At 49.9% G+C, this 25,764-nt stretch overlaps 1 protein-coding gene across 1 annotated transcript; it reads right to left on the bottom strand.

The window, feature by feature from the left end:
* Positions 1-3,296, bottom strand: TFF3 (trefoil factor 3). Its single transcript, NM_001243483.1, has 3 exons — positions 3,174-3,296; positions 1,437-1,583; positions 1-514 (listed from the first exon to the last, which is right to left on the bottom strand). Exons 1-3 carry the CDS (start codon positions 3,253-3,255, stop codon positions 501-503), a joined length of 243 nt encoding a protein of 80 aa, NP_001230412.1. The 5' UTR covers positions 3,256-3,296; the 3' UTR covers positions 1-500.

Genomic DNA, 25,764 nt, shown 5'->3' on the forward strand with positions numbered 1-25,764 from the left:
CCCCTTTGTCAGATGGTTTTATTGGCTTTCTCGTCGCCAAGAAAGACACTAAGAATCTTTTTCTGGGGAGCGTACATTCGAAATCTTGCTTCTCAAGGGTCACGGAAAGTGGCACCAAGAAGTGGCTGGTCCCTCCTGTCGCTACGGCACCAGGGCTGTAGCCAGGGAGCTTTTTCCCTGCTCCCCAGGCCTGGGGCAGACCCTCTGCTGGGAGAGGCTAAGACACCCCATGAAATGCTGAAAAGGGAGCGAGCATGACTCGCAGAAATAAAACACAACCACATTAACATCTCAGAAATGACCTGTCCTTATGCTGAGCACGGATCTTTATTCTTTAAGACATCAGGCCCTGGGTGGGCATCAGCTCTCTGCGCAGCCTTGCCAGGAGCAGGTGAGAGAAAAGCAGAAGCGATGAGCCCTGGGCAGAGTCCTGGGCAGAGCCCCGGGCAGGGGCCGAGTGCCGAAGGGCCCCTCCCAGGTGTCTAGGAAGCGTGGTCACTTCAGAAGGTGCATTCTGGAAACAAAGCAAGATGGTGTTACCCCGGGCCGTCGCGCCTCCGCCCACCAGCTGCCTGGTTTCTTCAGTCCAGACAGGCTCCAAGGTCAGTGCCCTGTGCCACCTTCTCGGCCAATTCCCTGGGGAGGGCCTGAGTCCCCACCTCGTGGGAGAAAAGCCACACGCCCCACTGGGCCCCTGGGCTGGGCCACTGCCAGGACCCAAAGAAGGGTTGTCCCAGACTGAAGAGCTGGACGGGTGGGGACGGCCAGCACAAAGGCAACAGGTGACTCCCTTGCGGGCCCAGAGCCATGTCTGGACCTCTGCCCGGGTTTGCTGGGAAGCATTGACCAGGGAGCTGGGACCAGCTGGAAGACGGTCTCCTTCATCGTTCCTCTGGGGACAAAGGGCAGGAGCAGCCCCCAGGTGCTGGTTCCAGGAAGGGCCTTAAGTAACTGTCTTAGGCGCTCAGCTGGCACCTGGGCTACCAGGTGGCTCACGGCGACCTCCAGGCCCAACATATGGGGAGCTGGGGGGGCCCCGAGGGAGGCAGGATGGCCAATCAGCTGTGCACTGCCCTCTGCCCCCGACACGGGGTCCCCCAGGGGGCTATCCTGCACCCCACTGCACCCATGAAAGAGGGGGTGCCCCTCGTGGTGGGGGCAGGGCGGGGAGTGACGCCGGGTTCCACACCCAGAGCGAGGGCGTGTCACAGTGACAGACACACTGGGGGGTGGTTTGCTGAAAATGGCCTTGAATGTCAGCCCAGCTCTCACACTGCGGATTGTCCATTTCTCTCTGGGGTAGTTTCAAACCAGGTCCCTCTACATAGCGCCTCGACTTCGAACATCTTTCCGAAATGATTCTCGTCTGCACCAGGCCCTGGGCCAATGGACCGCCCTAGGCCCAGGCGTGTGCGGCTTCCTGGGGGCCGGCTCACCTGTTTCCTGCAGGGGCTTGAAGCACCAGGGCACCCCGGGGATGCTGGAGTCGAAGCAGCAGCCCCGGTTGTTGCACTGCTCGGGGGTGACCTGGGGGTAGCCGCAGTCCACCCTGTCCTTGGCAGGGACGGCACACTGGTTCGCCGCTGCCCCAAACAAAGCGACAAAGCCGAGTCAGAGCCCTTGCTGGTGGGGGGCGGGGGGGGGGGTTGGTCTGGAGGCTGCGCTTTGCAAACCTGCCCTCTTCCCACCCCCACCCCCACCCGCTCCTGAGTTCAAATGATGTGATCCCATCCCCCACCCCGACACCTGCTGGCCAAGGACCCTCTCTCAGCACACGGATTTTAAAGAGACGTTCTGTAGGAAGTCTGGCCTGCTGCCCCGGGTCTCTCACTTGGGTGCCCTCAGCACCTTTCAGGAAGGCAAGAAGGCCTGGGTTCCCTCCAGCTGGCAGGCACCCACGGGAATCCAGGGGCCCCTGAACCCGGAAACAAATGTCCCCTTTGCTGTTCTATCAATAAAACTTCCCCCTTTCAAAAATAAATAGTAGCATAATAGGTAGACATTCGAGAGAAGAAGAATCACAGGATATGCCATTTTCTGCACTTCCCTGCTCCCCTGTCACACCTTCCCTGAACTTTCTTTGATCTCTAATATTCTTTTCTTTTCTTTTTTTTTGTCTTTTTAGGGCCGCACCCACGGCATATGGAAGTCCCCAGGCTAAGGGTTGAATCAGAGCTATAGCTGCCGGTCTAGACCACAGCCACAGCCACAGCCACACCAGATCCAAGCCGCACCTGCAACTTGCACCACAGCTCATGGTCACGCCGGATACCCGACCCATGAGCGAGGCCAGGGATCGAAGCCACAGCCTCATGGATACTATGAGGGGTTTGTCACCACTGAGCCACAAAGGGAACTCTGATATTCATCTAAGTCTTTGTCTAAAGTTCAGCAAAAGTCTGCTTGGCCTCATTGCCTGTCTGTGCTTTTCCTCAGGAAAATAGAAATCACACGAAATCTCAGCTCGTCTTCTATTGCAGCCAGTCTGTAATTCCGTATTCCACTGGTTCCCAAACTCTGTTGGCCCTGGGGTCTTTCACTCCATGGAAACCTGATCCCACCCAGAGACATTCTGATATGACTGGCACATCCCAAGCTTCAAGCGTTGGCAAAGTTTCCAGGTGATGCTGACAGGTGCCCCGTTTGGGAGCCACTGCTTGAGATGGCTCAGCAGGTAACCTGATAAAAGCCACACCCTAACTCAGGGGACGGGAACAACCACAGCCCTTGCCCCGAGTCGCAATGGCTAAAAGAAAAAGGTTTGACCAGATGGAAAATGTTCCAGAACTCATTGTCATGGATCTTTCTGTTTTGTTTTGTGACTCCGCCAGAATACTATGCAAAGACCTGTACTGTCATTCGGAAATCTCTAGCAAGGAAGGCAGACCTGGGCTTGAATCCTGAGTTCAACACTGACTGGGAGGGCCAGTTACTAACTTTCAGAGACTCAGTTTCCTTGTCTGTAAAATGGGAGCAGCAAGACCCCGTTTGCAAGGCTGTTGAGAGAAATCCTGGGTGTCTGGTAAATGGTAGTGGTTAAAGGGACGTGGGGCTTGGTCCCTCTCCTCAAGCCCACAGGAAGCCCTGGAGCCCAGCGGCCCCTGCCATGGGCCCCGCCTTGCCCCTGGCCCCTCCCCGCCACTGCCAAGTAGGGGAGACAGAGTGGTACTCACACAGGCCCACATACTCCCCGGCAGAGCTGGAGGACGCCAAGGCCAGGAGCACCACTAGCAGCCAGAACATCCTGGCCTCCATGGTCACGGGCAGGTTCTGGGGAACCGACCGCTCAGCGGATGTGCCACGTCCGAGGCAAAGACTTCTTTATAGCCCCATGTTTGCACAGGCATCCGGATTCTGTTTGTTTGGGGAGCCCTTCCCTCCTGCTCCGGCCCCACCTGCTCTTCCCTGCAGATTGCAAAGCCCCTGGAGGCTTGTCCATCCCAAAGGCTTTGGTAACAAGGAAGCAGCGAAGGCAGATTCCAGTTGCCAGCCAACACCTCTCTACCAGGTGTTGGCCTGGCCCCAAGGAAAGGCTCACGGCTCAGCGTGGGGCGGGAGGGCAGGGCCAACCAGCCTGGGCATTAGCCCTAACAACCCACCCGGGAGCCGTCCAGGAGAGTCCCTGCTCAGTGAAGGGGGTTCACGGGCCACTTAATCCCAGACCAGCCTCGGATTTTTGAAAAGTGGTAACAGGAGTTCCCATTGTGGCTCAGCAGAGGCAAACCCAACTAGTCTCCATGAAGATACAGGTTCTATCCTTGGCCCCACTCAGGAGGTTAAGGATCCGGCCTTGCCATGAGCTGCAGGGTAGGTCACAGACAAGGCTCAGATCTGGCGTCGCTGTGGCTGTGGTGTAGGCCGGCAGCTGCAACTCCGACTTGACCCCTAGCCTGGGAACGTCCATATGCTGCACCTGCAGCCCTGAAAAAAAAAAGAAAACAGGTGACAACCACAAGTCAGGTATGTGGTGCATAGAGATTTCATTTCTCTCTTCCAATTTTGAAAGGGGGAAGTTCCTTTTCTTTCTTTTTTGCTTTTCTCTAGAAAAAATGATTTTTTATCATCATTTTAATAAATAAATTGAATAAACTTATTCAAAACATTTTCATAAAAATGTAATATGTGCAGCTGTTTTTTTTTTTTCAATCAGACAATACAGAAGAATCCCCACCACCAACCTTTTCTCCGGTGATGTCCAGTTTAACACTGTCTTAGGTATTTTTCTAGAATGTTCTCTATTTAAGCACATTTTTAGCACAACTGAGAACTTATTCTACACCTTTGCTCAGTTTGTTTCTTTTTAAAAGGTGAAGGCTATAACTTGAAAATTGCTTTATAACAGCATATTTAAATGAGACGGGAACAACTATACCCATTTTCCAGAGGAACAAGCTAAGGCTCAAAATGTCGATGCACAGCAAGCCAAGAAATAGACGCGTTGTTGGGCAAAGAAGAGTGACTTTATTCTGAAAACCAGCCAACTAAGAAGACGGTGGACTAGTGTCCCTAAGAGGCGTCTTACTAGGGTTAGAATTGTCTTCTACACTAAAATTGAAGGGAGTGTGTTTGGTTGTTGCAAACTTTTTTTTTTTCTTCTTTTTTGGCTTTTTAGGGTCGTACCCGAAGCAGGTTCCCAGGCCAGGGGTCGAATCAGAGCTACAGCTGCCACCTACACCACAGCCACAGCAACACTGGATCCCCGACCCAGTGATCGAGGCCAGGGATGGAACCCTTGTCCTCATGGCTACTAGTCGGATTTGTTTCTACTGGGCCACAGTGGGAACTCCCTGCTGCAAACTTCTTGATGCCCACATCCTTTTTTCTTGAAATTCTCCAGGTAGATCTCGTCACTGGTAATTTCTAGTTTCTGGTAATTTCCGTGTTTCGGTTAACTTCCAACAAGGCAAATGTTTTTCTTTGTTCTGCAACTTTTTACCTCTAGATGAATGAAGAGCATTTTGCCTTTCAAGGTCAAAGCTGGAAAAGGGTTATTATGTATATTTCAGGCTATACGCAACTTTATTTTTTTTTTTTCAGGCCGCACACAGGGCTTAGGTAAGTTTCCAAACTACAGATGGAACCTCCACCTCCACAGTGACCTGAGCTGCTGCAGCTAGGGTCTTAACCCACTCCCCCACAGCGGGAGCTCCCAGGAAATCTTCTTTTACAGAGGTTCAGAGCCAGGTGACTAAGCACAGGTAGCAAAAAGCACAGAGAGCTGAAGGAAGAGATGCAACATGGAGTCAGGTTCCCTCTTCTCTGCCACCAGGAGACGTGGCGGAGCTGGGATGCAACCCACCTTGGTGGGACCCTGCGGTCTCCACTCTCTGTTCAGGGCAGGTGCCCCGCCCTGCAGCTGGCTGACCAGGGAGAGTGGGGGTCCCCTTATCATGTCTTCTCCTGGCTTCTTCCCCGGCTGGGCCATTCTCCTCTCTGTTCAGCTCTGAGCCAGGAACCATGGGGTGGGTTTGCACCCCATCCCAGAGCAGCGGCCCCGGCTGGCCGCACCTAGCATCCAGGTAGGGTGTGGCATTAGGGGGGTGGGTCTCAAATCGCCAAAGGTTTGTCCACAGAGCTGTCCTTCCCCGAGTGACTGATAGAGCCAGACTGTGCATGGGCTGCAAATGGGGACCTGTCCCACCTCGTGACTCCCCAGGCCTGTCCCACTGCTCCGTGCTCCCTCGAGAACCCATGTGAGCTGACACTTCTGTCTGGTCCCCACCCCACCCCAAAACCGAGGCAAGCACACGCTTGAAGACAAAGCAGATTCTGCCTTGTTTCTGCGGCGTTTGCTCTGTTCTCAGAGGGAGAGAGGGCATCAAGGCTGGGAAATGGCATGATGTTTGTTATTAAAAAGAGGGAAATTTATTATTTCACAGGGGAAGTGCCTGGGAGCCTCTTCCAGCCAGACCCCTCTGACTTCCCACACCCCACAGTGTCCCCGGGCCAGGCAGGCTGGGCACTCGGTCAGGTCCCAGGAAAGCACAAACGCCCAGGAACCGGCTGAGAAGGGACAGTTATTTGAAGGCTGCCCTGCCAGGGGTCCCCCAGCTGCCTTGCAGTCACCTGGGGGGCTGGACCAGATGGGCGCCTGGGCCCCACCCCTGGCAGGTAACTGAGCCACGCCTGAGTGCTCCTGGCAGCCAGCACGACAGCCACAAGCTGGAGCTTTGCTTCAGTATAACTCAGCCAATGTGGCTAGAGACCCTCTGCAGGAGCCCGGGGCTCGGGCTGAGGAAGGAATAACAAAGGGGGACCCCTCTCCCTGACAGGGAGGCAGGGTGACTATGATGGCAAAGCTGAGACCTGGTTCCAGGTGTGGGGCCGCAGGACCCTGGGCACGTCGCCTCTGCTTCCTCACGGGGCCCAGGGCGCCCCTCACATGGTACCTGTCACACAGCCCCTGGCCTGTAGGTCTGTGTAAGGTAGTGATGCCGGGCCGAGCTGGGGGCTGGGACACACTCTGCTCCCTGGGCAGGTGTGGTACAGCAGCCATGGCAGCAGAGGGTCCAGAATCCAGACCCCCGTTTGACGGCCAAGGTGGGGTGGGTGGGGTGGAGCTGGATTCCTCAGATTGGGCTTCTTAGAGGAAAGGGGGAGGGAGACTAGGGGAGCAAGTGTGGGGAGGTCCCTGTGTGTTCTTTGTTCTGTTCTACGAGCCCTGGGCTGTCCTCCAGGGCAGAGGCCCACCCCACCGCCAGAGCACAAAGGCCCCGAAGGCCTCCTGAACTCCCCCTCATCCTTGGGGGGAGTTCAAGTTCTGGGAATGAAGTCAAACCAGAGAGGCAGGTCCCAGGGTCACCTGTGTGGCCCCACCCCGACAGGTGGCTGCCCAGTGCACCTGGAGACTAGGGTGAGCAGGTGCCTGCCAGGTCCTGGGAGCCCGCCTCTGAGCTCCCTCCCATCCTGGGCTTCATAGGCAGATGCCAGGAAAGGCAAGGGCCCCCCTGCACGGGTCCAAGAAGCAGGCCATCTGGCCGGAGTGCTGGGGCCGCACCTACCACCTGCGGAAAGCGTGGCCATTGGCATATATATGTAACAAGCATGGACTGAGCATGATCACAGCCCAGGTGCTGGGACTGTCATGTCAGGCCCTGAGGACATCAGGCAGCGCTCCGCCCTCAGAGCCCACAGCCCTGTGAGCAAGAGCAAGTTCAAGAGTGAACTGTGGTACAAGGCTGCAGGTGCTGGCAGAATGCTATGCAGCAGGCATCTCATGGCTGGGGCAGGGGATGTGTGGGGAATCTGCCCTGGGTCTTGAGGGATGAATAGGAGTTCGTGAATGGGTGAGGGTCAGAAGAGTGAACTCATCATCTCACAGAAAACATAGTCAGAGAGACCTGTACATGTCCCCTCTCAGCTTTCTAATATTATCCTTGTTTACTCAGCCACACCAAGAAAGAGGGTACAAAGCCACACTAAGCAGCTCCCCTGAGTCCGCCCTGGGGTCAGAGTCTCCCCAGGGAGCTTCCTGTCCACCAGCTGTCGCATCATTCTGCAGCTGCCTAGGGTGTGGGCCCCTCCCTCCCTCTCTCCCCCTCCCTCCCTCTCTCCCCCTCCCTTTCTCTCCCCCCTCCCTTTCTCTCTCCCCCTCCCTTTCTCTCCCCCCTCCCTCCACTGCCCGCCCCCCCGCCGCCCCCGTGTTTGTACAGTGTTTGAACAGGGCTTCCTGAGAAACATTCCTGCCGGGGCAGCATTCCTGCCAGGGCTTCCTGAGAAACAGGGCCTGAGTGTGGGTATTGTCTGGACATGAACTTGGACTGATTCAGGAAGGCTCCTGTTTCACCTTGTCCTAGTTTTGGCTGAGGACACTGGGGGGCCTGGAGCCCCCTGAATGTGGGAGGAAGAATGGGGACGGAGTGTCCTGAGTCAGGACAGAGGCCATGGGCCCGAGGACGCCCCTCGTGGACCCGGGGTCTCCTGCCCCCAATACCAGGCCAGTGCCCACCCTACCCCATAAAGGGGCATGGAGCAGCCCTGGGGCTCCGGATAAAATGACGTCCAGCTCAAAGTGTACTTGGGGTGCTTTCCTCCAGGGGGACCTCCAGGGCCCTTTGGGTGGAACTGTAGCCAGTCTCAGGTGCTGCGACCACAAGGAAAGCATCCCAGGAACTCATGGCCCAATGACCAGGACACGGAGAGGAATAGAGATGAGTCAGAAACAAACAGAGCTGGTAGCGGGGAGCAGACAGGCTCGGGGCACCACCCGCACCCACAGCCCCACCTTTTGGACCCAGCGGACTTTGCCAGCAGCTGACGGGCTCCAGCAGGAAGCTGAGACCTGGCAGCGCCCCTGGTGTGCCCCGCCCTTGAACCTGAGAAGGCCAGCCCCTCGCCCCACACCGCGTCCCAGGAGGACACCCGGGGGAGGCAGAGACAGTCCCTGAGAGCCCCCAGTGCAGGCAGGGAGGAAAAGCTGGGCACGAGCAGGAGATGCCAGGGAGCCAGACCCTCCCGCCAGCTGTGGACAAGCCACCTGTGAATCAAGCCGCTGTCACTGTGCGTGACTTGGGAGTGTGCTGGGTAGAACGGTGTCTTCCCAGCTTTATGTACCCCCCAGCATCGCAGAGCGTGGCGTTATTCGGAACAGGGCTGCGGCAGATGAGTTTCAGTTAAACGAAGTCGGGCTGGAGGGGGCAGGTCCCTAGTCCAATCTGACGTGTGTCCCATGAGCGAGGACAAGATGAAGAGACAGACACACCATGGCCAGGCCACAATGTGCACAGGGACAGGCAGGGACGCCCCTGACGCCAGGCAGAGACCAGGGAGCGCCAAGGGGCTGCAGGCGGGCGCTGGGAGCTGGGAGAAGAGGAGGGACCTGCCCCAGAGCCCCGAGAGGGAGCCAGGCCTGCTGATGCTCCCAGCCCCCAGCCTGGGGGAGGACACGTCTGTGCTTTAAACCACTCTGTCTGTGGTACTTTGCTGTGGCAGCTCCAGGGGACCCTCGCTCTGAGGGACCATTAAAAAAATTGTTTTCTTTCTGTGGCCGCACCTGTGGCATATGGAGGTTCCCAGGCTAGGGGTCGAATCGGAGCTGCAGCTGCCGGCCTCCACCACAGCCACAACAATGCTGGATCTGAGCCGCATCTGCGACCTACACCACAGCTCACAGCAACACCAGATTCTTAACCCACTGAGCGAGGCCAGGGATCGAACCTGTGTCCTCATGGATGCTAGTTGGGTTCTTAACCAGCTAAGCCATAACAGGAACTCCCCAAGGGCCTATTTTAACATGTCCTTGCCTTTGGGTTGTGTGGGAGGGGAGTTCAAGATCATGGTAGTTTCTCGGGGCCCTTTCCCCCCACCACCCCATCCCCGGTGAGCTGGACGCCCTCTGCCCAGTTCTCAGCTCTCGGCACCCCGCACCCAGGACCCTGGCTGGTGGAGCTCAGACCTGCCCCCACCACCCTTCCAGGCCCCGGCCTTGTCCTCACGAAGCACGTTTGTCTGTTGATCTCTATTAACCCCCGGCCATCATCCATCACCCAACGACTGTTGAATCCCTTCCCACCTGTCACCCAAAGAACCCCCATGGGTCATTTATTCCACCTTCCTGGTCTCAAGGGAGGCTGGACAACACTGCCGGGGGGTGGGGGTGAGGGGCAGGGCTCTCACTTCCCCGTCAGGTCCCCGAGGGCCAGGGGAGGCTCATCAGGGAGGTGCTACAAGTCATCCAAAGTGGGACACTTGCAGAGCACCTGGGCGCTCTTAGCCATTATGCCAGGACAGCTGGTGTTGGGGGAGGGTCGTCCCAGGCCACCTGCCAAGAGGGCACCCGCTCCCAGCTAGCCCCTCACCAGGTGGTCGTCCCTTCTGAGTCTGAACTGCATGGTGTGTTGTTCTAAAGCCCTGGACACAGATGTGAGCCACGCTGTGCAAACGTGAGTGTGTCATCAGCTGTCACACTTTGATATTTGTGCCTGCGGGCTGCCAGGCAATGCATAGGTGGGTATCAGTGTGTGTATCTGGCCCCCATCTCAGTGCATGCCGGCTACGAGAGCAGCTCCACGGCCGGCTGGCTTGCAGACAACAGTTTCTCCTCACGGCTCTGGAGGCTGGCCGTCCAGGACCATGGCACCCTATGGCCTTCCGCTGGGGCTGCTGTGCTGGTTCAAGGACGGGGCCTTCACCCTCGGAGACATCTGCGCTTCGCACGGTGGAAGGGGTAGGGGCTCTAGAGCCCAAGGTAAAAGGGCACTGATCCCTTTCATGAGGGCTCCACCCTTGTGACCTCATCACCCCCCTACGGCCATCACTGTGGGCGCTAGGATTTCAGCACATGAATCTGGGAGGGACGCCGACCTTCCAGCCATCGCAGACCCACAGCTGTGGTGAGTGAGCTGAATGACCACGCAGGGCTCACGGTGTTTTTGTTTCTGTCCCCATTGCCCCTTTGGGGATGGAAACTTAGATGACCCTGTGATCTGCAAAGTCACAAAACATAGTTGTCCTTCAGGAACTGAGGCTCCCAGTTCCTCATATCGCAATGCTGACCTTGATTTCATTCCATTTATAGAGCAAAAGCAGTGATAGATTTATAGCAAGATTCTTCTACTATAGACTCGCAACTGTGTGTCAGTATATACTTTCAGATACATATATATACATATTCAGATACAATATATACTTTTTTTCCTTTCTATTGCTGCACCTGCAGCGTATTGAAGTTCCCAGGCTAAGGGAAAAATTGGAGCCGCAGATGCAGCCTACAGCAACACAGGAACAGAGCTGCATCTGTAACCTACGCCGCAGCTCATGGCAACACTGGATCCTTAACCCACTGAGCTGGGCCAGGGATTGAACCCGCGTCCTCACAGAGAGAATGTCAGGTCCTTAACCTGCTAAGCCACAACAGGAACTCCCAATGTCTGTATTCTTATCTTTTGGGGATATACACTGAAGTATTATGATCTGTAGGATTTACGAGTCTATATCTATACCTACAGCCTTCTCTCTTTGGCGTGTACACCGAAATATTATGATCTGTAGGATTTCCTTCAAAATAATCCAAGAAGGAGAAGGGGGGTAGGTAACGATAAAAAAGCTTAGCTGTAAATTGAGCATTGCTGAAGCTAATCCATGGGCACCCAGGGGCTCATGTAACCATGCTCCCCACCGGCTATAACGAAGGGCTAATCCCGCCTCTCCTGACTTGTTTCTACAGGGGAAGGAGCCCGGGGAGGGGCAGGGGCGGGGTGCAGGGATGTAGGGTTAAGGCAAGTTCTTCCTCAACTGATTTTTCCCCGGTGCCTCCACTGGCTCTGGACCCGTCTTGTTTAAAACAAAGTCGTCATCCCAGGGACTCCTAAGCTGCAGCTCCTTTGATGCTGGAGATGGGAGATTCTCTCCCCGCCAGCCCTCCAGCCACTCCTCCCAGCCCCCGGAAACGGGACGACACGCGTCTCTCTGGGATGACGTCTGTCACACTCCGGACTGCATGTGTCTCGCACACGCCCTGGAGAGAGGGCATGGAGTTCCCCCGCCCCATGGCCTGTCTCTGCGCCGCTGGAAACGCTCACTCATCCTTCACCCCAACAAACAAACTCTGGGATGCAGGCAGGTCCCAAAGGGTCATCTTGTTCCTTGCTTGACAGCAGACTCCTCAAGAGTCAGAAACCAGCCTTCTGTCACCCCCAATATGGCAGGCATGGACCAGGCTCTCCTGGTGGCCCTGCCAAGGAAGGAAGGGAGGAAATGAGGGAGGGAGGAAGGGAAGGGAAGGAAGAAGAAACCAGCAAAGAAAAAAAAAAGTGAATAAAAATTCTAGAATTGAACCCCAGAATATATGAAATTAAAACTTATTGATGGGGAGTTCCCATTGTGGCTCGGGGGTCAAGGACACGACATAGTGTCCATGTGGATGCGGGTTCGATCCCTAGCCTCACTCAATGGGTTAAGGATCCGGTGTTGCCCCGGCTGTGGCATAGACCTGCAACTGCAGCTCCCACTGAACCCCTAGCCTGGGAAATTCCATATGCTGCAGGTGCAGTTGTAAAAAGACAGACAGAAAGAAAAAACTTACTGGATGATGTTAGCAGCAAAATGAAGATGAGAGGGGGAAAGGTCGATTAACTTAAAATAGAACAAAGTAAATCATCCTATTTGAAGAACAGAGAGGAAAAAAGGTCAAAAAATACACACAGCCTCGAGTAGCCCTGGCACCACATCACATCAAGAAGATCTAACGACAGTGACACAAACATGAAAATAAACAGGACAAAAAATAACAATGTTCGATCTTTGAAAAGACTTTTTGAAATGATAAAACGCTAGCTAGACTGATCAAGAAAAAAATTAAAAAGAACACAAATGACCAACATGAGAAATGAAAAATGGGCTATTACAGTCCTACAGACCTTGAAAGGAACAAATAGATGATATTCAGATTAATATTAAAACCAATATAAACAAAATTCTACTTAAAAGAGACACATGCACCCGCATGTTCGTTGCAGCACTATTCACAATAGCCAGGACATGGAAACAACCCAAATGTCCATCGACAGATGATTGGATTCGGAAGATGTGGGATATATACACAATGGAATACTACTCAGCCATAAAAAAGAATGACATAATGCCATTTGCAGCAACATGGATGGAACTAGAGACTCTCATACTGAGTGAAATGAGTCAGAAAGAGAAAGACAAATACCATATGATATCACTTATAACTGGAATCTAATATCCAGCACAAATGAACATCTCCTCAGAAAAGAAAATCATGGACTTGGAGAAGAGACTTGTGGCTGCCTGATGGGAGGGGGAGGGAGGGGGAGGGATCGGGAGCTTGGGCTTATCAGACACAACTTAGAATAGATTTACAAGGAGATCCTGCTGAATAGCATTGAGAACTTTGTCTAGATACTCATGTTGCAACAGAAGAAAGGGTGGGGGGAAAAATGCAATTGTAATGTATACATGTAAGGATAACCTGACCTCCTTGCTGTACAGTGGGAAAATAAAAAAAAATTAAAAAAAACAATATATATTAATAACATCAAATTTGACAACTTAGATGAAGTGCACAAATTCCTTTAAAAACACAATTTACCAAACTGGACCCAAGAAGAAGTAGAAAATCCAAATTGCCTTATTTCTATTAAAATTGATGACGTTATTATCAAAAACATTCCCACAAAGGAAGTTTCAGACTCAGGTGGTTTCATTATTTAATTCTCTCAAAGACCTCAAGTCTTACGCAAACTTAGAATAAAAAAGATAAGGAAGAAAGACGTCCCAACGCGTTGTACGGGGCCAGCCTGAACCGAATACTCAAACCTGACACATACATTACGAGCCATGAAAGATCATCGTGAAGATAGATTCAAAAATACCTAACAAAATATTAGTAAACTGAATCTGGCAGGGTATAGAAACAGAAATACATCAGGAGGCAGGTGGATTTCTTTAAGGAAGGCAAAGCAGGTTGAATATCAAGGAACTAATGCAGTTTACCACATTAATAAAAACAAATGAAAATAAAAACATGAAATCATTTTAATAAATGCATAAAAGATGTTTGTCAAAATTTATTCCCCTACATGATTAAAAACTCTGAGCAACTAGGAACAGAAGGGAACATTCTCAAGCTGATAAATCCTGAAAACCACCCACTGAACATGGTAGCTTAGGGTGAAATACAGCAATTCCCCCTCTAAGACTGGGACCGAGGCAAGAATTCTCAATCTCACCCCTTCTGTTTACTATTACAAGGATGGTTCTAGCAGATGTGATAAGGCCAGGGAAAAAAGTCAGAGAAGTCACAAAGGAAGAAGGAAAATGCTCTTTATTCAGGGGTGATGATCTTTCTAACTGCTTGGCGGTCAGATATGAAACTATAATGGATTTTTAGGTTCACTTCGTATCCTGTATATTTGTTGAGTCAAGGACGTCTTAGGATTTTCTAAAACAGCACAAATTAGGAATGCAGAGTTGATATATTTGACTCAAGTCAAGTCAAGGCTTTATATTTATCGAGGGGTGACAAATGAGTGAAAAGTCAAATCCGGAACGAGGAGAAGGCATTTGGAACCCACGTCATTCACGAAGGAGGGCTAGGCTACACAAAGAACTCCTATAAAGAAATGCAAACAAAACCCATGTGGTTCTGAGAAGGCACAAATAGGAAATTCACGGGAAGGGAAACCAAGCAGTTGACAAGGATGTAGGAAGAGGCTCCACCTCAGTCACACTCAGGAATTACAAAATCAGCTAACATTAGATACCATTTCACTTACATCTGATTGCATTCATATCACCAAAGGTTGATAAGGATGTAGAGAATTAGGAATTCTTACTCAAACCTGGTATAAGTTTAATTGGCACAGCCACCTTGGCAAGTAGTTGGACGATACCTAGGAAACTGAACAAGTCCATACTGTTTTTTTTTTCTGTTTTTTTTTTTTTTTTTTTTTTTTTTTTTTATGCCTGCACCTGTGGCATATGGAGTTTCCCAGGCCAGCTGTCAAATCATAGCTGTAGCTGCTGCCCTACACCACAGCCATAGCAAGGCCAGATCTGAACCGCCTCTGAAACTTACACAGAGTTGACAGCAATGCCAGATCTTTAACCCACTGAGCAAGGCCAGGGATTGAACCTGTGTCCTCATGGATACTAGTCAGGTGCATTACCTCTGAGCCCCAAGGGAATTCCAAGTCCATATTGTTTTGAAAAGAAGAAATTGAAACAAAGGTACCTGATTGCCTGTCAGTAGGGGAATGCATTCTATGTTAAATTAAACGAATCAGACCTATTTATCAGTAGAAATACATCTGGAAAGTTACCTAAAATATAAGATGAAAGCCTGAGTATTATGATACCATTTCTGATTTTTTTTAAACAACAAAAAAGGCTATGTTTTGTTTATGGGTATGCCCAGGAATAATCCGCACTGACTTCAGAACTGTGGTTGGTTCTGGGGAGGCATGGGAAAGGACAGGTAAAGGGAGCGTTTTTATTGTCTTGTTTCTTTTTATAGAATGAGAAGCACCAAGGCAAATAGAACAAAAGTCCAAGGTGGATAAATCTGGGTAGCACATATATAGGAGATGATTACTTTACCTACTGTTTATCTAAGGAAAAGGGATCGAAATATGGCTGATTAAAATTTTCATGAAAAATACCCAACTAAAAAGAAGATGTGGTACAGGAGTTCCCTCATGGTGCAGTGGGTTAAGGATCTGATGGTGTCATCACAGCAGCTAGGGTTACTGCTGTGGCACGGGTTTGATCCCTGACCTGGGAACCTCCACATGCTGCAGGTGTAGGAAAAAGAAGAAGGAGAAGGAAGGAGAATGAGAAGAGGAAGAGGAAGAAGGAGGAGGAGGAGGAGAAGATGTGGTACATCTATATGATGGAACACTACTCAGTCATGAAAAAGAATGCAATAATGCCATTTGCAGCAACATGGATGGACTTGGAGATTTTCATACTAAGTGAATGAAGTCAGAAAGACAAAGACAAATACCATAGATATCCTCTTAAATGTGGCATTTAAAATACAACAGAAATGAACTTATCTATACAACAGAAGAAGACTCACAGACATAGAGAACAGAGTCATAGCTGCCAAGAAGGAGGGGGATTGGGGAGAGAGGAATTGGGAGTTTTGGATTAACAGTTGAACACTAGCATATATAGGATGGATAAACAAAAGGTCCTACTCTATAGCACAGGGAAACGTATTCACTACACTGGGATAGATCAGAACGGAAAAGAACATGAAATACATAACATATATCTGAATCACTTTGCTGTATAGCAGAAACTAACACAACATTGTGAATCAACTGTATTTTGAGAAAATAAAATACATTCAAATCAATAAGGCCATCCAGAGGGCAGGCAGGGGAAGGGCTGAGAGTGAGAAAACCTGGGAGAAGCCGCTGCAGAGGCTTGGGGCCAGAACCCTGTGGGCCTGGCTTGCAGGGTCCATTAAAATATTCCATGCTGGATGTCCAGTCAATACAAAAGAGGTTTAGCTGATCGGGAACAAGGGAGAGGACCACTCTGAAATCCCATTTAGCATCCTGCTTCACAGTAAATAAAAGTCTCAAGTCATTTCAAGTTCTTGTATTTTAGTTCCTAAATCCTTGGGATCCCAACTTTCTCTCCATGTTCGGTTTTTCCAGGTTCACGAGGTGTGAAGACCTGGCTCCATCCCTGGGTGGGAAAGGACTCAAAACAGTCCTGCTTCATACTAAATGGAAAGACGCCAAAACCAAGGCTCATCAATAGATGGTTCACAACACATGGCGCTCACATGATCGTGAGAGTGACTGGGTGTCCCAGCCGAGCAAGTGACCATGTTTTATGCCATGAATCCCTGGATCAGATGTCCTCTCGGTGCAACCCCCACACCACGGACCAGCTCATCCTTCACCTTGAAGTACGTTGGAGAAAATAAACTAGAGGTTATGATTCTGACTTAGGAATGATCACTAATTTGCTCAAAGAGCAAGCGGTTCCAACAGAGGGGAATAAAGGGGCTATAAGAGTTTTCATTCAAATGTAGGATGAGGAAGATCAGAATTGAAAGTAGCTTACATCTCATAAAATTCAACCATATCGCATGCCTGGCCCTTTCCATCACTTCCCTGACAACTGTTAGGTCAGTTGCATAGAGAGTAGAATTTAGGGAATTCAGAAGATATTGGAAGCAGTTCCCTTCTTTAAGAAATGTGTCACCACAAGCAAAACCATACTGGACCATCAAAACTGTGAAGAGAATGTATTAAATACCCAGCCTGGAATCGTCACATGATACCTTGCACCTGTCTACACAGAGGAAAAGAATTCCTCCTGGTTGGCCACCTTCCCAGGGCTGCTACCTGTAGGGATTCTGGCTGGTTTGTGCCAAGGTGCCATGTGGAAATTTTTTTTTTTTTTGTCTTTTGTCCTTTTTTCAGGGCCGCACCCATGGCATATGGAAGTTCCCAGGCTAGGGGTGTAATTGGAGCTGCACCTGCTGGCCTACGCCAGAGCCACAGCCACACAGGGTCCAAGTCGTGTCTGAGACCTACATCACAGCTCAAGGCAACGCTGGATCCTCAACTCACTGAGCAAGGTCAGGAATTGAACCCACAACCTCATGGCTCCTAGTCAGAATCCTTTCTGCTGTGCCACGACAGGAACTGCACCATGTGGAAATTTACTGGGTTTGAAGAAAGTGTATCTCTCTGTTGACCCTTCATATGCACCATCATTTCACTATTTAAAAGAATGCTTTTCCCCTGCTGTCAGGTATTCACTGCAGTAAGAATTCAGTCTGCCAAGGAACTGAAAGCAAAGTGAGATCACCAAGAATGTCAGCATCCACAGACCAGCACCTGTGTCTATGACCAGTGCCTCCCCATAGCTCTTAGTTATAAAGGGGTTCACGTGTTCTCAAGATTCAAAACAGCCCTGCTTCATATTAAATGGAAAGAAGCTAAAACCAAGGTTCATTAATAGATGGTTCATAATACATGGCACTCACAGGATTAGTTTGTTTGACTGCCTTGAGGGGTTTTACCAAAGCGTTAATATTTGTTCACCTCCCATGGGCTGATATGTTATGGAACAAAGAACAGTCAGTCAATATTTACTAAACATGAATTGTGTGCACAGTCTTTAACCCAGATACCGTGGGATGTGGTGAAGGGAGAAGACGATGTGGTCGTGGTTGATAAGAAGGCTGTGGTCCTGAAGGGAGCATCGTGAACTCAAATCCGGATACCTCATTATGGAATCCACACAGCATTCCTAATGCTGGAGCAACTGCCCTCTAGTGGCTGATACGTTAGGAAGGTTTTTGGTTTGGGGGTTTTTTTTTAGAGTTTTTAGGTATTTTATTAAGTAAATGGCTCACATGATAGGAAAGACTCCATTGTAGTCCAAATAGCTTATACTTTGAGAGTACACACAATACAACAGCTGGTTAATTTCACCATAAACTGAATTTCTTCATTCTTTCATGGTAGTATGGGTATTGAAATAGTATAACATCTCAAGGTTTCATTTCGCCTTGGAATTCTCTCCTACTGAAATTAACTGAAGATCTTCCATCGCCAACTTTGTGCTTTGTTTTCTGTTAACTGTGTTCCTTTTACTTCTATCTGATGGAAGGTGAAGAACACATAGCCTTTCATAACTAAATCAATCTGACGTTCATTTGCATTATGTGGAAGCTGTTATCATCACCCAGATTTATCCATTTTTAAAAATGTATGTCATTGATGTATAGTTGATTTATGATATGTTAATTTCTGCTGTACAGCAAAGTGATTCAGTTATACACACATATACATTCTTTTTCATAGTCTTTATGTTAGGAGGGATTGAGTGGGTGAATAGGCTCATTTCAAAAGTAATTTCAAAGCACACAGGCAGCGGTGGGAGGAAACGATATATGGGTGTTGGAACTTCGACAGATGCATGTCACACTTCCTGATGGAGGAAGTAGGAAACGAACAGGAGGCCCTGAATCCCGACACCAGAGGGCACGTGGGGGGCCCTGGACGGCCCTGGGCAGAAGGGTCCCCCGCCCTTGGCATCCAGGTGGCAGCTGCTCACGAGCCCAGTGGTGGGGCCCTACACCCCCCACGTCATCTTTGCTGTCCTGCAGGAAGGTCAGGAGAGGGTGGCCCTGTGGCCTTGTGGGCTCTAGAGATGCAAGACTGTATTCAAGTGTCCCCAGACGCCCGAGCTGTGGTTTCCTGATGTAGAGCCAGAGTGCCTCCTGTGGGGGCTGTGAGGCTGGAGCGGTGACGTCAGAGCCACCCCGCAGGTAAGAGCACTCCCGGGGCAGGTAGCAGGTGCTGTCACCGTCATCGATCAGCAGGTGCAGGAGACCCATTCAGAGAGGCAACATCATCATGGTGGCAAACCATCTTTTGTTTTTTTGGCTACTTGTTACATTTTTCTAGCATTAGAGTGTAGTTGATCTACAATGTTGTGCCGATTCCTGCTGTACAGCAAAGTGACTCTGTTTTTACATATATATGACTCTATTATGTGTATATATATATATACACATTCCTTTTCCTGTCTTATTTTCCATCATGGTCTGTTCCAAGAGATTGGGATACCGTGAGACGAGCTCGAGAGCAAACTCTACGCAGTCCCCTTGCCTCGCGACTCAGCCCAGCTCAACTTGGCCTCCTGGGCTGAGTCCCACTCAGGGTTTCATGCCCAGAGCAGCTGTCCAGGCCTGGACCAGACCCTTGGCATCCCCCATCCTGGTCCTGCTGGTTCTTCTTCCTGGGCTGGAAGCTGCTGTCTGCTCAGGTCCCTGGCACCCCCGCTGTGGGGGGTGGAAGTCCTGGAAGGGGTGAAGGTGGGAGTGGGAGGGACAAGGGTGGGGCCCAGCCTGGTCTGGAGCCCTCAGGGGAGGGGCCTGCACCCGAGACCAGCAGTTAGCCGTCTAGAAGTTTGCACAGGTCTGGGCAAGCACCCAAAGGCCATTAAATGATTGGAAAACCATCAGCTGGGCTCTTGCTTATCACCGCACTTTTACAGACCCTAATAAAGCAAATTGAGAGGAGGCAGGGAGGCAGCAGGAACCCTGAGCTGGTTTTATTTGCCTTAATGAGGATCATTTGGACAGTAATTCAATATCCTCCCTGTGCCAAGGTACATTTCCAGAACAATGTAGCCATAAAGCAGAAAAGCTCAGAGATTCTGGGGCTAGTAAGCAACTCCGGGGCGGGTGATGCTGCAGCTCAGGAATGCTGGGGAATGTGGGAGGAGGCACTGGGTCTGCGCTTCCCAAGCCTCTCACTGCCCTTTGCATAGTAAGAAATAAACCCCCTCAACCCCCTGTCTAAGAATTACATAAAACAAATTGTAGTAAGTTTCTATGGTGTAGGATAAAGTAAACTGATGTAAAAAAAAATTTATTTTAGGTATTGCATTTCCTTAAGAAACAATACTAAATTTTATGGTCCTGTTCATTTCTTTCTGGCATTGTTTTTACTTTTTGGAGAAACTTGAGTGTTCTCTATGAGATGATTAAACTGACTCCTCAGATAACTTCTCTGTTGAAGATCTGAAGATGAGCTTTCAGTATTATTATTTTTAGTATTATTATCCTCATTAACTCCCTGTATTTTTTGGGCCCTGCCCACAGCACACACAAGTTCCTGGGCCAGGGATCGAACCCGTGCCACAGCAGTGACAATGCCGGATCCTGCACCTGCTGACCCACCAGAAAACTCCAGCTTCTGGTATTTCTTCACCAGAACTCTTTTGCTTTCTGCCTTTAACCCATAATCATCATGATGAAAAAATTAGTCAAGATGTTGCTCAAAATAGAAATTTTAAAACACTGATGCTCAAAAGTGATTTAACCAATGGATGCGACTTGATATGAGACAAAATATGATTCAGGACAAAGTACCCACACGTGGTGAAGAGGGACACTTTATAAGCCACAATTCACTATGATGATATAACATTTATAAATATCTCTGGACCAATAAAAGGCCAGGCAAAGGTATTCTACTGCATAAGCCAGAAAGCATAGGTGATGCAGGCAGCAATGGAGACAAACACAGGGGATGCCGTATTGGGAACACAGGCTTTGTGAGGGGCCACCATTCTGGGCATGAGTCGTGTGAACAAAAAAATAAGAAAACAGAGAAAAGTCATACGATCCACAGGGACAGCTCACGGGCACATACACACATCAAACGTTAAATCCTGATAATACAACATCCATGCAAGTGAAATATCCACAAAATTTGGAGTTCCCATGGTGGCTCAGTAGGTTAAAACCCCTACATCGTGTGTAAGGAGGCAGGTTTGATCCCTGGCCTCCTTCAGTGGGTTAAGCATCCAGCACGGCCGTGAGCTGTGGTATGGGTCACAGATGTGGCTCAGATCTGGTGTTGCTGTGGCTGTGGGCCGGCAGCTGCAGTTCCAAATCGATCTCTAGCCTGGGAACTTCCACATGCCACAGGCGCAGCCGTGAAAAGAAAAAAAAAAAAAAGAAGAAAAAGAAATATTCACAAAATTTAATCACAGATTTTTTTCACAAAGAAAGCATTCTTTTCCATGCAGTAGAAATGCTATGATCACTCTATGATCAAAGGCGGAAAAGCTAGAAAATAATGACATTATTTTTTCTAGCTGCACTCATGGCATATGGAAGTTCCTGGGCCAGGGACTGAATCCAAGCCGCAGCTGTAACTTACGCCACGGATGCGGCAACGCCAGCTCCTTAACCCACTTTGCCACAGCGGGAAGCCCAGTGACAACATTTTGGAAGGTTCTTGCACAGGGAAATTTAAATATCTTCCACTAAACTCTTGTGGCTAAAAGATTAACCACAAACCCAATTAGAGGCTTTTTAAAAAATCGTGGTAATAAAAACACCACATTTTGGAATCTATGAAGAATATTTAAAATAGTGATCAGTGGAAAATGCACAGCTTAAGCACATATCAATAATAAGTAAATTAAATCCCAACTCAGAAAGCTAGGAGAAAAAAATAGGAGCATAAGCCAAAAGAACGCAATGATGAAGAAATTATGAAGTAGCTCAAAGAAAAAGAACAGAATTAAGAAATCATTCAAAATCTTGGTTCTTTGAAAAAAATAAACAAAATATGCAAACCACTACCTAGCCTAATCAAGAAAATAGAAACAAAAGGAGAGGAGGAAAAACCCCAAATAAACAAAATAAGAATTCTTTGGAAAACACCTATTGAAAAAGACGAAACTTTAAAAATTATAAAAGGCTTATCTGGATAACTTTATGCAGCGAATTTGGAAAACCCAGATGAAACAGACCAGTTTCTAGGAAAATCACACTTTACCCAAATTGCTTCAGTAGAGGCATAAAGCTCAAATCAACGAGGGAGGAAATAGAAATAGTTATCAAGGAACAAGTCTGTGAAACTGTCCACACCCAGATGGTCTCACAGAGAAACTCTAACGAAGCTGCAAATACCAAATGGTCCCAGTATCGCGTAAATTGCTCCCAAGAATAAAACACAAAGGAAAATGTACAAATTCACACTGAAAAAATTAACGTGAAATGTGTTATAAACCCAAAATATACGAGCTGAGGCTGTAAAACTCCTAGAAGAAAAGATGCTAGAAGAGGTTTGCAGCCGCAGATTAGGCAAAGATTAGGCAAAGATTTTTTTTTGGCTAGGGCACATAAAGCGTGACTCATAAAGGAAAAATGGAAAAGATGGGACTTCTGCAAAATTAAACACCATCTGTTCTTTGAAAGATATTTAAGGAAATAAAAAAGCAAGTTGCAGACTCAGAGAAAATATCTGCAAAACCTCTCTCTGGGGCAGGGCTTGCCTGCAACACAGACCAAGAGCTCTTACGACTCCCTGTAAAGCAGACAAACCAGGAGTTTCCCGGTGGCTCAGGGGGTTAAGGAGCCAGTGTTGTTACTGCTGTGGTGCAGGTTCAGTTCTTGGCGCTGGAACTTTGCATGCTGCAGGCATAGCCAAAAAAAGAAGACAACCCAACACCTGATGGAAACCACATAAGACTGCAACACATGCTTTCCCAGAGAAAAAGTAAGGAAAAGCCCATGAAAAGATACTCTGTATCATTAGTTATTAGGCTGTAAATGAAAGTGGAAGCCGAGATGCTGCCCACTGCACACACCAGCGAGACTCAAATGTAAAAGCTAACAGCATCCTGCTGGAGAGGGTGTGGAAAACGAGACTCTCACGCCTTGTTGGTGGGAAGGCAAAATGGTGCAAGCACTCTGCACAACAATTTGCTCGACTCTTACAAACGTCAACAGCACAGCGGTCGTAGGACCCAGCAATGCCACCTACAGATATTCACCAAGGGGAAAAGTCTTTTCACAGTCCTCGCTACACTTGCAATGCCCGTGTCCATCCGCAGCAGCTCTGTTCATAACAGGGAAGCGCTGGAAACAATCCCAACACCTGGCGCCTGGCGGATGGAAAACATACAGAAGCCCTTCTACCCGCCGCTGCCCGGAATTCTACTCAGCGAGGAACAGGCGTGGGCGACCCGTGAATCTCAGAGCCACGTGATGAGTGAAAGGCGGGAAGGACCACCCACCACGTGACGAACCCTACAGGGACTTCTAGGGGAGGCAAAACTAGGGTGGAAAGAAGATGCGGCTGGACGTGGGAAGAGGGCGGACTGCAAAGGGCAGGAGGGAATTTTCTGGGACAGGGGAGAAATATGTTCTATAACTTCCTTGGGGGAGCGTTTACACGACGATATGCATTTTCCCAAACTCGCTGAAAGGGTTCACGTAAAAGAAGGCAATTTTATTGCCTTGAATTATACCTTAATAAAGCTAATTAAAAAAAACTTTAAGGTATAACCTTTATCAGTGTTACTGGTGTGAAGACTGAACTGATTCATGACAGGTGGTGTTAGGACTGAGTCCTGTCCCCAGATTCACAGGTTGAAGCCCTAACCCTCAAGGCAGCTGTCCTTGGTGATGGAGCCTTTTCGGGACAGATGGAATTAAGCTTAAATGAGGCCGTAAGGGTAGAGTACCTCTCTCCCTGCCCCCTTCCTCTCCCTCTCTCTTTTCCTCTCTCTCTCATCTCTTTCTCTCCATGCATATACACACAGAGGTAAGGGCACGTGGGGACACAGCCCGAGGGCGGCCGTCTTCAAGCCAGGAAGAGAGCCTTCCCAACTTCCCAAGCTGCAGCACTAAATGTAGCCTCTCCTTTTCGTGCACCCACATCAATACATTCTGCCTGAACCGACTTTATAACTTAGCAACTTACAGTGTTTCTGAAGGACATTCTCTCCACGTCCTAAGGCTCAGGCACCCGGTCTCTGCAGGTTGGTGAGGCTGGGCCGCCTGTTCCCAGGGTGGCCAGCAGAGGGCGCCAGAGGACAGACACAGCCGCGAGCATCCTGGGCGCCGGCGGTTTCTCCGTGGGACTTTGGTTCATCAAGTTTGTGTTCTAAGTACCAGGAAGAGAACGGCCCTTCCCTGCAGCCACATTTCTGACTGCACTGAATTGAGTCAAGCACTTACTACATGCTGAGCTCTCTTTGGGTCACAGGAAATAAATATGGAAGCTCTATCCAGGGGACCTCGTGGAAACCCAGTCACCCAGCCCCAGAGCAGTACCAGCCCAGGTACCTGATACCCGGATGTACCGGAGCACACCTGTGTCTGAGCTGCCAGGGGCCTGCTGGGCTGGACCAGGATCAGCACGTCCAGGGGCTCTGGAGTGAGGCGGCTCCTCCATGCCCATCCACCGGGGCTGGGGGAGGGGGGGGGGGCGGCTCCTGCCATTGTCCCACAGAGGCAGACAAGCCTCTGAGAGAAGAGGGTCACACCTGTCCCCCGTTAACGGGGCCTGGAGTCTGTGTTAATGCAACAACAACCAGCATTAATTCTGTGAAGCACCTGCCGTGTGCTACGCCTGTTCTGCCCGCGTTATCAGGGATCAGCTCCTTGCATCCTGACAAGTCTTTAAAGAAAGTCCTGTTAAAGACAGGTGCTATTAATACCCTATGTCGCACCTGCGTAAAACCAGGCACCAACATCTGAGTGACTTGCCCAAGGTCACAAGGCCTGGAAGTGACCTTGATGTAGAAACCATTACGGAACATAAGTGCACTACACAGAAACTGGAAGTCTGATACATACGCTTACTGCAGCCCCTGATTTCATGGTGAAGGTCAGGCTGGGCTGCAGCCTCTCCTCCTCCTTCAGGCAAAAGTGGGAGAGAGGGGGTGTCAATAGACGGGCTGTCCCCCTGAACCCCAAAGCTGCCGCTAGGGGTCTTTATGAGTGTGAACCTCATCTCCAAATGTATACGTAGCGAATATGAAACACGTATTTTGAATAAACAATTGATCTTCATTATTCCCTAATTCTCTATTTGCAAATTCGCCTACTCACCAAAACGTGTGTGTAAGCCCAAAGCCTTCGCTCCAAGTGTTTCTCAGTCATTAGCCGCACGAGCCTGGGCAGAGCAGGGAGGGTCCGAGCGTCCATGAGGGTCCCCAGCCGAGGCTGGACAGGGCGACTCCGCCCTTTTGTCCCAGTTCACGCCATGAACCAACGTCAAAAAAGCACAAACAGGTGAAAATCAAGGTCTGTTCAAAACCTCCTTTTCGCATGTGTGTGATTTTTGTTGCTGATTTCACTGTTTCAACAGCTCCAGGCAGAGTGGGAAGAGCTGTCTGGGGCCCTCAGGGCGGGAAGGCTGGGCTGTGCCCTGGAAGAAAGCACGGGGTCGGATGAGCTTCGCTCCACGGCTGCGGGGCTGAGTTCCGTGTTCATGAAACAAGAGTATTTATTAAGTAAGTTGTGTCTGTACAGAAACACACATCCAGCTGGGTCGCGTGTTGATGGGTTGATGAAAATGGTCAAGAGGTGCTACCCAGGCACCTGGTCCTGCGTCTCCCCAGTCGCAGGGGCCCAGGGGTTGCCGATTCAGCGTCGATGGTTTCATGGAACAGAAGAGTCCTGAACAAAGGCACCAACTGAATGTCTATTCAGCACGGGTGGGTGCCAGGCGAGCGTGGTGAGAGGGTGCAGTTTGAGAACACCCCACGTTCTGGGCGCACTTGTGCGGCTCCGTGTGGCACGTGGAAGGGCTTTCGGACGCGAGGCCACTGAGCGTCCAGCTTAGTGTCAGGACAGGAAGAGCCAACCATCCTGGCAGGAGCTCTGTTTAGCGGGGCCCGCTGTGCGCCAGGCAGCTCGCAAATGATATTGTTAGTGCCCACCGCAACCTTGCTGGGGGTGTGATCATCACCCCAGGTTTACAAACGAAACACCTGAACATCCGGGCC

The sequence above is a fragment of the Sus scrofa genome, chromosome 13 (assembly GCF_000003025.6).
Source record: "Sus scrofa isolate TJ Tabasco breed Duroc chromosome 13, Sscrofa11.1, whole genome shotgun sequence".
In the NCBI taxonomy this organism is placed as follows: domain Eukaryota; kingdom Metazoa; phylum Chordata; class Mammalia; order Artiodactyla; family Suidae; genus Sus; species Sus scrofa.

What these genes read in the sequence shown, in the direction of transcription:
- TFF3 (NM_001243483.1), bottom strand. Translation starts at nt 3,255, where the DNA reads ATGGAGGCCAGGATGTTCTGGCTGCTAGTGGTGCTCCTGGCCTTGGCG. An exon ending in CGGGGAGTATGTGGGCCTGT is followed by an intron (nt 1,584 to 3,173) that starts GTGAGTACCACT and finishes TGTTTGGGGCAG; the next exon opens with CGGCGAACCAGTGTGCCGTC.